General features: G+C 41.8%; 1 protein-coding gene across 14 annotated transcripts in view; it reads right to left on the reverse strand.

The window, feature by feature from the left end:
• Window positions 1–15,354, reverse strand: part of CELF2 (CUGBP Elav-like family member 2) — a 535,828-nt gene that overhangs the window by 222,182 nt on the left and 298,292 nt on the right. For 4 of the 14 annotated variants that reach the window (XM_088165947.1, XM_088165945.1, XM_088165946.1 and 1 more), the window contains exon 1: window positions 13,121–13,382. The exons of the other annotated variants lie outside the window; for them this stretch is intronic. In XM_088165947.1, the coding sequence (XP_088022073.1) occupies window positions 13,121–13,194 (74 nt within the window). In that variant the 5' untranslated portion in view covers window positions 13,195–13,382. Of the gene's footprint in view, window positions 1–13,120; window positions 13,383–15,354 lie in introns of those variants that run through there. 14 annotated transcript variants of the gene reach the window in all.

The raw sequence follows: 15,354 nt of genomic DNA on the forward strand, positions 1-15,354 counted from the left end.
AATTACTCCAACTTTATTTATACTGATCTGAATTACAAATTTTAGTTTGACTAGTTTCAATGGCATGCTAGTAGAAATAACAGCACTAGCTTGATTATCAAAAGGCCTTAATTTTCAGTGAAAATGCTCTACTGCAGGCTAACTGTGCTGGTTTCCTGTATCTGAAAGCCACGGTACTGGGCCTTATAGTTTGATTTTTATAAGCCTTATAATGAGGGTGGAGAGGATATACATTCCATTCTTCAGCTGCATTTTTGTTCCACAAAGACTGCAATTTTCAGTCTCTTGAAAATGTAATTATAGATAATGTTTGCATCAGTGGCAAGAACACAATGAGCACATGGGGCATGAAAACTCCACTCAAATCACATCCTCTTAGGTTACGAAGCTTGTCTTCTGCCAAGAGTGGAGGCATTTCAGCAAGCTAATGCTCAGTATGAAAAGGATTGTGGTTTATACTAACCCCTACATACATTCTGCTGTTACTTTTCCCATTATTCTACTCTTTGCACGGGGAGCCTAAATAAACCAGAACAAAGATTAATTGAAGTTACTTTGAAAATTTGAGGTCTATAAAAAAAATTTGAAATACAGTCACTAAAAATGTAGGTGTACACCTCAGTACACCTTGTTCAAATGATCACACCTTTTGCAGTTGCAAAAGTAAATCTAGAACAGAACTAAAAGCAAGTGAAAAGGTATCAAGGTTGCATGAGGGGAAGTCACTTTGAGACAAACCAACCAGCTTCACTTTAGAAATGGGACTGAAGGCTGCTTCAAAGCTAACATGATCAAGAATTTCAGAAAGAGAAGTCAAGCATTTGATTTGTTCAGAAGACCCAGAAGAGTAAACCATTTTAGGATAAAATGAAATATATGCATTTGATATAAAAAAAAAAAAAAATCCGTATCAGAGTTCTACTTCAGGTAAGTTAATCATACCATAAGGAAAAGTGATTTGTGCTTCTCTATTGAGGATCTACCTCAGTAGTAAACCAGAATCAGTCTGAGACACAAATGATCTTGATGCTACTGTTGTGCTACTTTCAACATATCCATCCCTTGAGCTACTTGACTAAGAAAATAAACCTGTTTTTCTAAACAAGGTTTTACACACAGAAAGAAGAACCTACACAGTGCCAGAGGTGTGAGGACAGGAAGACCCAGAGCTTGATGCCACAGAATATTCCAACCAGCACAAGGGATGAGAACAGAGGGCATTCAGCCAGCAGAGAACCTCCTCTCTCTAAAGCCCACAATTTAACTGCAGGTGTTTTGATGCCATTAAACTTACCATTGTAACAGATCAAGATGACTTTTTGAAAAAGAATTTTAAAAAATAAAAATAGGAGGATAAATTAACACCTTTAAAGCCCTGAAGGCAAATCAGGATAACCCCACAATGCATTGTTATCAGCCATAACTTTCTCTCCCTTTCCATAACTTTCTCTCCATTTCATGGAGCACTGTGATTCTTAGCTCTAGGAGCCAGCGCTTGCACTAATTGTGAGTCCTAGCATGCAGCTACCAAAATACTTCTCTTCCAGCAACCCCGGGGAGAAGCACACAGTTGTGTTTCATAAGCAAAGAGGAGAATCAGACTTAAGCTCTTGTCACACTGAATATGTCCAATCAACATAAATTCTTTGTCTTTATTTGTTCGGTGCGTTTGGATCACAGATACAGAGCGCTTTGAAATCAAAGGGAGCCTGCCCATCGACTCAACGAGCTTTGGATTCAGTCCTTAATTTATTTATAACAACCAGTCTTTCTGGAACCTGAATATTTGAGCTGATTCTAAACCACTCGTTTTCATTGAGTTTAACCATCAGTTTTGTTGTATAAAGAGTCAAGTGCTTAGAGAAAAGATTGCAATCTACTGAAGCCTCTGTGTCTTCCTGCAGCATCACCTACCTTGGTGCTGTAGGTATTTACTTTAAAGGGGAATGCTGTTAATGATGAAAGTCTCACCTAAAGAAGAAACTGCTCACACACAAGGTCTGTCAAACCTCTAATTTGGGTGGATTGCTTAAAATTTAAGTCCTACTGAGCCTAACCGAGTCTTCTTTCAGTGCTCAATATTCCTGGCTGAAACTCCCTAGCTTGTCACATGGAATTAACAGACGCCCTTGAGAAAGGCACGTTATGTAGATCCACAGTGATTTGCATTGGGTAAGTAGGGCAACTTGTGGTTGTGGAAAAAAAGAAAACAACATGATAGTATTGTATTTGGCTCACAACTTGTCTACAAGACTGTTTAAAAAAAAAGAAATGAGAGAACCTACTAGAACATCCACTACAAAAATGCAAGAAAAACTACTATACTTTATCAAGCAACAGATCCCCAGAAGACCTAGAAAAACACAGTCAGGACTGCCAATTCCAGTCTGCTGGGTCAATGAACATAGACCAGAAAGGTTGGTCATTCTTTTAGGGACTTTCAAAATTTGAATCACTATCTGGATAGTAAGAATATAAAATCATTAAGCACTTCAGATCTAAATTCTAGGTGGTTCTCATCAAGTTCAATTGGTTTCTTGTACATATCAAAGAAGGAAGAAAACAAAATAATGTTTTGCAGGTATTTGTAGGAACTTCATCCACCAGAGAAGCAGGGAAGAAATCAGATCCTTTCAATATCCTTTTTTGTGGATATTGAAAGGATGGTGATAAGAGAGAGCAAAGCAGGGTGGTTCTTAAATGACAAGGTAGAAAAGGGAAGGAAAGGCTTCTTGCTTGAAACATGAATGGATCAGAGCAGGCTGGAGGCTACCAGCTTTTTAAACAAACATAAGCAGACCAAATTGCATATTTCAGGGACAGAGAAAAATATGTCATGAAGTGGTAAGAGACTGGAAAAAGAGTTTTAGCTCTGTTGACGGATTTTTAAAGTGCAACATGCTAAGTTTCTTCACTAATAAAAAAAATCCAGCTAGATCTATGAGGGTTTTCATTATTTACAGCATATTACAGAATTGAATAAAAAGCCTTTGTTTGCTGTTCTTGGCAATGTGATTATTTGCTGTTAAATATTTACACCTTCTTTTTTTTCTTTTTTTCCCAAAAAGTTTTGGGAAAGATGAGGGAAGTTGATTTATTTTTAAGTTTCCATGAAGCCTTCCAGGTTAACATCCAGAAATCATCAGCAGCATTTTTGCATTTTCTGAGATTTAGGGCTTTGCTGAGCTTAAAAGTAAAACCTTCATTCCTGTTAACACAAATGATGCTCCACTTTTTAAATATAACATTAATTTAAATGATTATTTTCCCTGTTAAGTAATCCTGAATTTGCATCTTATATGAAAGCCTTGCCTAAATACATACCTTTTTCTGCTCTACAATATTTATTTTACCCAGAGACCTGGCATCTCTTAACTCCAAATGCACTCTATATATGTGGCTCCAAACCAAACAGGAAAATCAGAGGCCTGAGTGGCTGAAGTCAGCAGCAGTCCTCTCCACTGCCTTTCCCCACTTGAGAAGAAATGGAGAGGCAAGGGGTGCTCAGAGACCTTCAAATCCTCTGAAGGCCAGCAAAGTAAAGAAGTCTAAGCATCCCCTGATGAGGAGGTGAGGACAGACTGAGCCAAGAGGCACAGAATCAGCCCAATAGTCTCCAGCTCCTGCAGAGATTCCAGGTACCAATATGGGCATCTGAGCAAGCTGAAAATTGCTCCTTTCTGAATGCCAGAGTGTATCTCCTGCTACAATTGGCCTGCTGTTCATCAGCACAGACAGACAGGCAGCAATGAAGCTGCTGCAGGACCTCTTCCCAAATCTGATAAACTGTGTGTGCAGGGGAAGAAGTGACCTGAAGGAGTAAGTAATACTTTGAAAACACAGACATCAACCAATGTTCCTGAAGACTCTTTGGGCCACATTAAGCCTTGTAAGCAATATTTCTTGGTGGAAAACAGGTCTCATTCCTCTGTGAATGTTGTTTTCAAAGGAAGGGTTTCCATACGACATTGAGAGTTGCTGCTGTCTTTCCAATGACAATAAGAACTCTTTGTCAACATCTATATGACCACATTGAAACAGTCGTTGCAGGAAGAAAAAGGGCTCAAAAATACCCAGAATCTGACCTTAAATCATTATGTTGCGCAATACATAATAAAGCATATACAAAGCTTCATCCTATTCCAGTGAAATGCTCTAGGAACAGCAAAGACATGGGAATGGTAAGAAGAGAGTGAAACTCTGAGCTTTACTTTTCTACACGGCCTTGCCTTGAAGATAAATAAATGTGGTCTACCAAGTGAGATACTAGGCTGCACTTAGGGGACAATGAAATCAGGCAAACCCAATTGTTTTAAAAATCAGTAATATAGTGCTGGACTTTTTTTCAACAATATCCGAGCACAGTTATGAAGCTGCTGCATTTACTCTCTTCTCCACAGACAACAAACCAGCTTAAAAGGGGAAGTTGTACTCTATCTTCTGCAGCCAAACAATAGAGATATCTGTGAAAACTGAGAGCCCTCAGGCACTGAGATGAATCCTTCTCTCTGGCAAAGGGAAAAAGATTTGACAAGAGGAGTAGAACCCCCCTGCCCCAACCTGAGATGTGTTAACATGCCTCAAAAGAATACCTGCCTAACTCAAACTGACTTATCTCCCACTTCATCATCGAGACAGGCACTCTGCTAGCAAGGCAGAACAGTATCTGAAAAGTTATTTGCCTCATGTTTCCATGTTGGAGTTCACTCTGAGGCGAGCAATGAGAAAAAGGCTGCAAAAACCACGTACACGACTGCAATTCATCGTTCAGAGCTGGACAGCCTGGCACAGGATGCAAAGCCCAGCATTATGCATTCCTCATTCAAGCCAAGCTCCTGGAAACCCATCGGAAGTTTGGCTTCAACACGGACTACAGGCTATGGCTGGTAATAAAACATCAGATAATAGTGCTTTACGTGTCCAGAGAGGTTCTTTTTTTCTAAGAATTGCTTCACTTGTCATTGATTTTTCCACATCCTGCAAAATTAAATGCTAATTTTATTCCTTCCTCTTCCCCCTGGTCCCCTCCCACTCAATACTGATCTCCAGGAGGAGCTGGCAAAACTGAACCTGCCGGAAAAAGGCAGTGCTCACCTGGCAATCCTAAAAATTCAGTGCTTCGAGGAAGAAGTTGAATGGCGTGGGTCAGATTAGGACAAGGCAAATGACTTCTCCATTTTTTTTCCTGGAGAGATCATCTAGCTCATCTGTGGTTATTCCTTAATTCAGCATTTCTGGTTTTGTGGTCAAATCTCTGAACATCTTCCCAATCAAGATATTTTCTGGAATCAATTTTAACAACTAAATGCATACCTAGAGTAATAGTCACTGGGATTTCCTGAACTTTTTTTTTTTTTTTTGCATCTCTTTTCTTTTTCTTGTTTGTTTGCTTGGTTTTTGTTTTGGACAGCAGCGTTTTAATGCAGTTTGGATAGAACCATTAGAATATGAGAAACTGGTTTCTAAGCAGTAAGTTCTTGGAAGATGAAATGAAACTGAATTAAGAAAAAAATTGAAAGTTCATTTACTGGCTAATGAAATTATCAGATTTTCTATATGTTAATAGAGAGACATTGCAGATAAAATAAAAGAGTGTTTTTATTTCCCCAGAAGACACAACAAGGAGATCAAGTTTACTAAAACTCATGGTGAAATCAAGACAAACCACAGCCATGTGACTTGTAATTTCTAGAGCATCTTGTATGAGAACCAGGAATAGAACAGGGTTTTCTTTAAGCAATAGCCACTGGGTATGGAGTGTTTGACAACATTTCAAACTCCTAATGCTCGTTCTACATTCCATCTGTGTTGAAATATAAAAAAAAATAAAAGCATTTATTGATAAAGGGCAGGACCAGATGTCTCTCTCACTAGCAATGAATTGCAGGCGAAGGCTGACAGAGCCAAGCAACTGAATGAGCCAGGAAAAAAAAAATAAAGAGAAGAAGGGAATAGATCACTTGATTTTGTAGATTTTCAAATGCAGTTATGCTCTTCCAGAAGCTAATAATTTTCAACTACTGGGCCTGTTTCAGGCAAATGAAGAGCACTTATCTCACACTAGGGCAGAAACCATCACTGGACCGAGCGCCACTGGAGTCAACAACACAAGTGGTGGGTCAAGCAAGCTGTGGATGTTTGGGGTTTTTTTTGCATCTCTGAGCAATTCAGTGGTGCAAAGCTTTTGAGGAGCAAGAAATGGGAAGAGCACTTACATATTATGCAAGAAGACATTGTCACGCCTTTGGATTAAGAGGATGATGGGTTTTCATTATTTTTCAGGGTTATGAAAAAGGTATCTCTTGTCAGCTGTGACTTGCAATCAGACTGGAGCTGCTTCAAAGCACATAGGAGGTAGGAACAGAGTACAAGGGAAAGCACAATACAGCCTGGGACTGAAAGGGTGGTAGTTCTCCTGTCATGGAGATACCCAGCTACACACACCAGATAAATGGTGTTAGTATCCAGATATTCCTCTCAAAATCTCCACTGTTGTCTAGGAGTAAGTACACTGAAGAGGAAAGACACTGAAAAAGTTGCAAATTAATGTTGTAATGAATTACCACCTATGACTGCTAGGACAGTGTTAGGCTTTTCTGACAGGATTACATTTTCTTTGTCACACTAACCCACATGAAAAAAAAAACCCAATAATAATGATTAAAAAAAAAAAATCAATAGATCAGTAAGACCATTTTCCTGAAAAAGCAATAGCTACATCTCTGGAATAACCATAATTACTCTAAAACCCCAGGGTAAAAGACACACAACAATTTAATAAATAAACAAGGATGCGAAAATCATAAAGCAAAATTCTCAGGTTGCTGTTGTTTTTTCCCTGGCAAACCTGAAGTGGCTCAGTATGCACAGGCTGAGGGGAAATCAAGGACATCAATTCCCTGCATGCTCCTCTGCAGGGGATGAGTCCATCCCTGATGCAGTGGGGAGCAGGGGGAGCTGGGCACAGCTGAGCATGGTGTCTCCTTCCAGGGTAGCCTGGACACAGCTCTGGGCTTCCAGACTAAGCTGAGCACAAGTGGGCAGGAACACATCCCTTCCAGCCTAACCAAAGGCTGGAGCACTCACAGGCAGGGACTAACTCTCTCCATGGTACTAAGCCCCAAGTCCTGCCCTCAGCTGTGACAATATGCTGCTCCTGATAGCAAGTGATGGGTAAACTCACAAAATATGGCCCAGGAAGCTGGTGCAGAGTCTTTCTCACAGCTCTTACACCAATGTTGGTTTCAGAGCATCGCTTTTGAACTTGACTTTAAGTATTGCCACCATTTGGCAGGCAAGGGAGGAGCTGTCCCAGGGCAGAGAACACACTCAAGATACTCAGCCTTCTTCAGCTGAGTTGTAAGAGGCAAGAGGATGCAGCTGTTCTCATCCATATAAACTATTTTTTTATATTTGTGTAAATGGAAAGAAAAAAAAAAAAATCACCAAACAGGCACTATTGGTACAGTAGGCAACTCCTTTGTGAATTGGCTCATTTAGGCATTCATTTAAATACAGTAATTAAGATTTAACACAAAACAGAAGCTGCTTTCAGATGTCATTTTGAAGGCCAGATGATCTCCTCTTTATTAATATTATAATTTTAAACTATTGTCAGCTGAATTTTCAAGAATCAAGCTGTGAGCAAAGAGAATACACTACTGAAGTGTGTCCTATTTACGTAACTCAGTCTCAATGAAAATGAGAGATTGATTATAAATCTGTGATACAGAGGATGGAGAACTGCACCACTAAATCTCAGGGTCCTTTATCTGGAGGTTAGGAGGGAATTTATACCTTCAGCATCTGCCATTCACCTTTTCTATTTAACACCATATGGAAGAACACAACAGCGATCAAGGCAACATATTTCTGAAAACCTTTATGAGAAAGCCAGCAGCTTACTGCAAATGAAAAATGAAATCCTGAAGGGAACACAAGCACTTCTCCTCCTTTCCACAGCCATGGAGAACGCAGGAACGCGTTGGAAAGCAATTAAAGTATGATGATTCTAAAGGGGAATAATTATTTCACAATTACTTGAGAACATTACATTTATTGCTCCAATTAGTTTTTATTTTCCAAACAGGCATTCTTGTTCCTGCATTTTTCTTGTACCTATGAAAGTTTTTCTTGTTCTCCCACTTCTTTGCTAAGGAAGGCTCAGCCTTGCCTTCTACGTATATTCCCTATTTTGTGACTTTAGCCTCTGGTTATCCTTGTCCTGCCACCAGTTTGCTTTAATCAAAGGAAATCACGTCAGGAGATGCAATATACTTTGCAACTATATGAACACATAAGAAATAATCCTCTACAGGAAACAGTGTGTGGAAACGAAGGAAAAAGAAAGAAAACCAAAATGTTGCCTCTCCACTTCAGAAGGAAATAAGTTTTTATTTGCTTAAACTATAAAAAGTGATTTCTCTGTAGAATGTTGTGCTGCCCGAGTGTACTCTTTCTATTCCAGGTGCTTTTAAAAATGAAAAGACTTTGTACACTTTCCCCTGTATCAGTTTGCTCAAATATTCTTATAGTAATCCATGAATTAATCATGAAATTTGAATAGTCCAAATGCTCATAAGATATCAAACACCCTAAAATGCCAATGAAATATTTAGAGTTATCAAAGTTGTTAAAGCAATCATAACTGATGATTAATTTGGATGATGAAGACGTGTGGGGGAGGCTTAAAACTTGTGAGATCGTATCATAGGAAGTGAAAGATATATTTAAATATTGATGTGCTGACAGCTATCGTAGGTTAACTTCTGAATGAGATTCTAGAAAAGATGATGAGGAGAAGGACACCATGAAATTGTAATTACTTAATAGACATCCAAAGAGTTATTTCCCTTTCTGAAGCTCCTTGGCAACAATCAAAAATTTTCTTTTTTTTGCTTTGCTTTCCTCAGTAGTGGCCCAAGAAATCTGTCACACAAGTAACTTAAGTAAAAGTCATAATACTTAAAATAAAGCTATTACTGAATCAAAGTTATAATAAAATGCCAGTATAAAGATGAGTCTGTGGTCTTAAAAATACCCAACTGTCTATTTTCAGTTAGGAAATCATGGTTTGATATTCTAGATATTAAAAAGACCAGAGAGTGGAAAAATTATTTTTGACAGTGTTGAGTTTCCCTGCAGTTAAGTTTAAAAACATAAATTCGTTATCTCCAGATTTTTGCTAAAAAAATATCCTATATTGCAGGTTTATTGTAGAAAATGAAGTTCTGGATTTTAAAGAGCAAGCATGTCCTGTGAATGATGGCATTTCTTATTTACTAAAGAGTAAGTGCAAACAAAAAGTATCAAAAATTGATCTTCACTGGCTTTTCAATCAGCATATTGCACATATATTTGATTTGGACTCATTTTTGATTACAAGAGAAATAAATTCAAAGGCTAAAAATTTTTTTACGTTATTGCCTTGTAACCCATGCAATTGCACGCGCACTGTTGAAGCATAATGTATTTTATTGGCACTATATCCAGCTACCAAAAATTAAAGTAAAATTTGAGTTTGTTTCAGTAGTAACAAACACTGATACTCATTTACATTAAAGATAATCCCAGCCACTGAAATATGGAACACGGAATGGAAAAATCTTCTGCGGTATTGCAGAAATCAACATGGGGGGTTTACAACGATGAGTATTTAATCCTCAAAGCAACCACTTCACAATCATCCAGTTGGCATGTACATGTAAGCCAGTGAAATCAGCAAATTACATTGAACTCTGATTTTATAACCTCACCTAGTAACCATTAACCCTCTCCTACCCTGTCCAAATACACATTTCATCCATATGCTTCACCTACATGTATCTATGCATTTTCCTCAGAATTGCCTCTTCTCCGCAGTGCACAACAGCAGTCAAACAATTCCTGATCCTTCCCAGAGCACTCACCAAGCAGGGCTCTTTGTAGGCATTTCCCATGGTTAGAGCATCCAGCTTGCCATCTGTCCTCAAGAACAGAAGTTCATGCATCTTTATGCTTCATATCCTAGAGTATCTATTTTCTAATGCCATGTCATTAATTAATTTTTACTAGTGAATTGCCATTCAGTCACTAACCAGGTACACTGATGCCATGCATACAGTTTAATTATACACAGTCATGCTCAATGTAACTAATATTCTATTTTATTTCTGTTTAGCTATATAATAACAGCAGTGAAATTTGAAAGCAACCAACATTTAAGAGCCATTAACATTCTCACAGACATAAAAGCATTTTAACTTTGCAATTATCAAGCTGGCAGTTACCTTTCACACTAGGTATGCACTCAAAGTTACTCCTTGAAAAATTCTCTTTTTCTCTCTTGATGAAATAATGGATGATTCTGAAAGTAAATCCCTTTACAAATAATTTTTAAATTTGCAAAGAAGAAGTGCAAGTGATATTGTATGCTACCAATACGCCACCAGCATATTAAAAAAAAAAAAAAAAAGGAAAATCTAGTTTTGCCAGTTTGTGCTGTGAAAGAAAAGTGTTATACATATATTTTGCTAATTGCCTTGCTCTAAAATAGGAATTTCCTTTCTGCTAAAGACTGAACCGAGCTACACGGAATGGCTGGAGCAGATGGCGAGGTTAAAAGTTTTGTGCAGCGTGGTAACTCGGAGCGTGCTCTGGATGCTCCGCGCCACCCCGTTACCGCTGCTGGCGGCTCGCCGCTCGCCTGGGGGGCCAGCTAAAGGGGAAGGTGCTCGTGTGCCCCTGACCCCTGATGCGTAATCAAACTGCATCCTCGTCAGCACTGATTAGTCCAGAGAGCTGGGGACTTGCAAATAAATATATGTCACCACTTGGCTAAGAAGGACAAGATGGTTTTAAACAGTGAATGCTAGAGTATTAGACGGGCAGTGTGGCAAAGCTCTCACACACAGCATTTAGTTTCAGGACTATTTTTGTTAGGAATAGAAGCTCCCTGAGTTCATGGCAGTTTCGCCTCAATATTAATTTGCATGCATGACACATGATCCCTTGAAATCATACCATCTCCACAATTACTTGGATCAGCAGCAAAGCAAAGTTTGGTTAATACAAGGAAGCACATCACAACCACTGATGATACAGGAGGTAAAGTTTTTTTTTCCCCTGAAGAGATTACTTAGTCATCCCTCCCCCCCAAAAAATGCATGAGGAGCCAGCACCAACCCTACAAGGATGTGTTCATTTAACAACTCCATTATCAAACTTCTGTATTTCAAGACCCACTTAGGAGCTGACATTTCTCTAGACTAATTTTTGTATCTTTGGACACACATTAAGGTCTGCATCTAATGAACACTGACTGTGTTTCAAGCTGTGTTAAAATACATTATGGATGCTTCATAGAGAAAAGGAGTATGAAGAGAGCAATGCAGAAGAAAGAGTTTGACATGGTACTCCCCCACCTCGAGGGGCAAATTGGAGATAAAGTTATATAAGCTTAAGTGACAACAGGGCATCATCAGCCACAGTTAATAGTGCCTTTGAGCTTGGAGATGTTTGTTAGCAGGATGTCTTCTGACTGCCTGGAAGGACAGCAGGTAGAAAGTCTAATCAAAGCTGAGATGATAAAAATAAGGAGCAGTTTGGCTGTGGCAGGTCCCTACAGAGGGCTGCAGAGCAAGAGATACCAATGTTCAGCTGCTACTTTGTACCCTAAAGGGCAAACCTCTGTGATTTTTCTGCAAAACGGGAGAAATTGACAGCACTTTTACCAAAACTCACTAACGCAAATAAAACCCGGGATTTCACAACGGGAAGAGCAAAACACAGCACAGAACTCTTTCGAATTTAAGATCACAAATTTAAGACAAGAGGCAGCATTTACACACTTCGCTGTCCTTCAAGGACTGTAAAAATAGTGTAAGCCATCTGCACCAAGTAGCTTCCCCCCTGACTCTTGCCCCTCTCCCACACACTCGCTAAACCTCAGCTGTCCGAACAACTGGCCACTACTGAATGTCTCCATGCAGACACTGCTGGTGCGAGGGAAAGCATTCCACCTCAGAGAAAGTTTGGTTGCCAGTAAAAAAGGCAATAAAAGTCTGAATAGCCTTAGATGGGGGCACAGTATGCAAGCTGATTTGTGCAAATTGCAGGTAACACTCTCTGCTGCACACACGGGTTTATTTACACTTGTAACTTAAGCCCTGCCTCAACCAGAACAGCTTCAGTGCAGTCAATGCCAAAGCCTCTCGCTTCATTCTAATGTAACTCAAACCACGCTTGTCATCCTGATGAAAGAAGAAAAAGCAACAAAACAAAAGATATTTTGGATACTGTAAAATAATGCAGCACAGTCCTCACACTTCATCTTTCAGCAGATGTATATTTCATCATTTCTAGCTTTTACTTTTTCATACAAGGCTTAGGTTACCTGAAAATACCTGTCAATTGGAAATGCTCAAGAGGATGATAATAGAAACTTTCAGACCGAGATTAACAGAGCAGAGCCGGGCTAGGGGAATACTTCTCCTTCTGAAATTCCAGCATTCAGCTCCTTCCAATACATCCCAGCCCCACTTCAACTGCACGTAAAACAACCATCCTCACCCTAATTAACACTCGCCGTACCAGGCAGCTGTCGGGGACAGTATAGGGGAAAAAAAAAAAAAAAAAAGCCCAATCCTTGCGTTCTGCCTGGTACTCCCGGTGGATGTTTCGTATTCGATCTGAATTTGAAAACTGATGAAAATTTGCAAGGGCATTTTTATTCTGCCAGGAAAGGGTGAGAAGACAGGGGTGGGTCCGGGCTAGGTGCAGGGGACAGGTGTCTGTGGAGGGCTGCGCTGGGCACGGAGGGGAGAGCGCTCAGCTACGCGCGACCGATGCGCGTTTCTCCACGTTGCATCATCATCATCATCATCAGCGGCAGCCGAAAACCCCCGCGCCCGCCGGCACCGACCTGCGGGACGCTGGACAGCCCGGGAGGGGGCACGACACGGAGACCACCAAGTGACTTGGGAAGGAGGGGGTGGCTGGGGGAACGAGCCCCCCTTCCCCTCCCGCGGAAAGCAGGGAGGGAGCCGGCCGGAGCCCCGCGCCCCGCGGCGGGGGCTCGGTGCCGGGCGGTACCCGGAGCCGGGGCGGGGAGGGACCCGGGGACAACCCCGCCGCCACTTACATTCTGTCAGAGACCAGCAAGCGGCCGTCGACCATCATCTCCGGAAGGAAATCCAGCTTGAACGAAGAAGTCATGCTGGGCTCCGGGGGCGCCGCGGCGGTCGGCGGGAGGATGCGGCGGGGCGCGGCGGATCCCACAACTGCGCCGGGCGGCGGAGCGGCAGGCACAGGTGCGGAGGCCTCCCCGCGGCAGCCGCCAGCCCCGGCAGTTGTCACATTTCTCTCCCCCTCTCGGTTTTTTCCGCCAATCCCCTCCGAAATCGACTGCTGAGGCAACTGTCGGTGGAGCGCCAGGTGCTGAGCGGGGAGGCGGAGCCATCTCCCCGCTGCGGCTCCCCGTTAACCCCTGCGCCCCCGCCGCCCCGGGAGAGGCCTATTGCCGCCGCCGGGCCGGGGGCTGCCCGCCCGGGGCTCCGCCGCTCCGCCCGGCCCGGCTCCGGGGCCGGCGGGACCCGCCCGGAGCCTCCGCAGCGCTGCCCGGCCCCGCGGCCGTGCGGGGTGAGCCCGGCCCGGCGGGGCAGCGGCCCCGGAGCCCCGGGCGGGCACTGCCCGCGACACACGCCGGGCTTCGCTCGGGCACGGCGCTTCCCCGTGCGGCCGGAGCCAAACTGGGGGCACTGGGAGGGTTTGGTCCGGTGCTGGGTACAGGCTGTCTCCGCTCAAACTCCTGCCATGCAGACCTTGGCAGTGTTTTAGATGCTCAGAGTGATGTTACTGGCTGGCGAGAGACTGGTAGTAACTGTCCTCAATGATCAGAAAGAGGGATTTAAATAACTAATGACGGCAAATCCTTTCTCGTGGCTGTAACCTCCCAAAAACCCGCTCCCAACCTCGTTGCTCTCTGAGTTGGCCGCACACAGAAGTGTCACCACCAGGACGCACACAAAATTCCACACGTACAAATAGCTGGAGGGGGCCCCCCCCACGCCACCACCCCCTGAAAATCTGTATGAATTTTCCTTTCCATCTCCAAGACCTACTTGCTTCAATACAAAGCCGCTCCAGGCAAAAGAATATTAACATATTTACGAAGATTACTAGGTGATCTGAGCAGTCTAGACAGACAGAACCTTCCTCTCCATTGTGTGTGTTTTTCCAGCTGAATCTCTCTCTAGGTTTTATAATTTGATTTGTTATGGATAATCAACACTTGCAAAAAGTAACAGATGCAAATTAAAACCTACTATGCTTAAACTTTTCAAAGAGCATCCTAATAAAAAATTTAAATTGACCCATAAAAAATGTCTTGTCAGTCAGGCCAAGTTTTATTTAAATTTTGACCATCATTGATTTAGTAGGAAAAAAAATACAGAACGGGCAAGTTTTTAAAGTTCGGTTTATTGTACTATGAGACTTTCCAATTCTAAACAGTTAAAGGGGAAAAAAAAAAAACCCTCAGGCTGCTAAAATTTTTGCCTACTTTGCAAGTCTAAAGAAAGAAAAGGTTCACTTGGCCCTTAGCATAATCCCCGTAGGACAGCTGCAATCCTGAACAGATATCTATAGTGTTATTAATCTGCTCTGCTCTATATGTTCACATAGTCCTCATCACCATGGCACCTAAACATCCATGTAGAAAGGCACAAAAGCAAAGCTATGGCTCCTCTTTACTAAATTCATGATGATTCCTTTTCACCACCCATCCATCACAGCGTAGGACTGACTCTACAGTGGATAAAAAAATTAAGTGCAAAGTCCAAATGAAAGGAGAAACCAGCAGAACTTTCTCCAGCTGGATGCAGCCACCTGGTTTTTGATCTGAGGCCTCCATGGTGGTTAATCCGGCCCAGAGCAGAGTTGGATTAACTTTCAATTTCAAAATCTTGCCACTGCAGAAGGGCCAGGTTTCAGCTCAGAAGAAATACAGGCAGCTCAGTGAGGATGAAGATATTCTTTTAACTAAGAAGTCTCCACCCCCACTTCGCCCTGTGCGGCTGGATCTGCACCTCTTCATCATGAGTTTTTTTGGTACATGCTAAATCTAAGGGACTTCAGTCTCACCAGCCTGTCACTTCTAAGGACCACAGTCCCAGTGCTGCTGACTGAAAAGTAAATCCACGCTTCGCACAGGATGCAAAGAGGGAGGAGGAGAGGATCACAAATAATTTTGCTTAAAATCTGCATATGGAATAGAGAGATCTTTATAAATTTGCCCCGTTATGCAAGGTGTAAGTGCTTAAAAATGCTTCATTAAAACGTATGTTCTTTTGAAATATTTATTTTCCTTTTAATTAC

Source organism: Sturnus vulgaris, chromosome 5 (genome assembly GCF_052056855.1).
Source record: "Sturnus vulgaris isolate bStuVul1 chromosome 5, bStuVul1.hap1, whole genome shotgun sequence".
Classification (NCBI taxonomy): Eukaryota; Metazoa; Chordata; class Aves; order Passeriformes; family Sturnidae; genus Sturnus; species Sturnus vulgaris.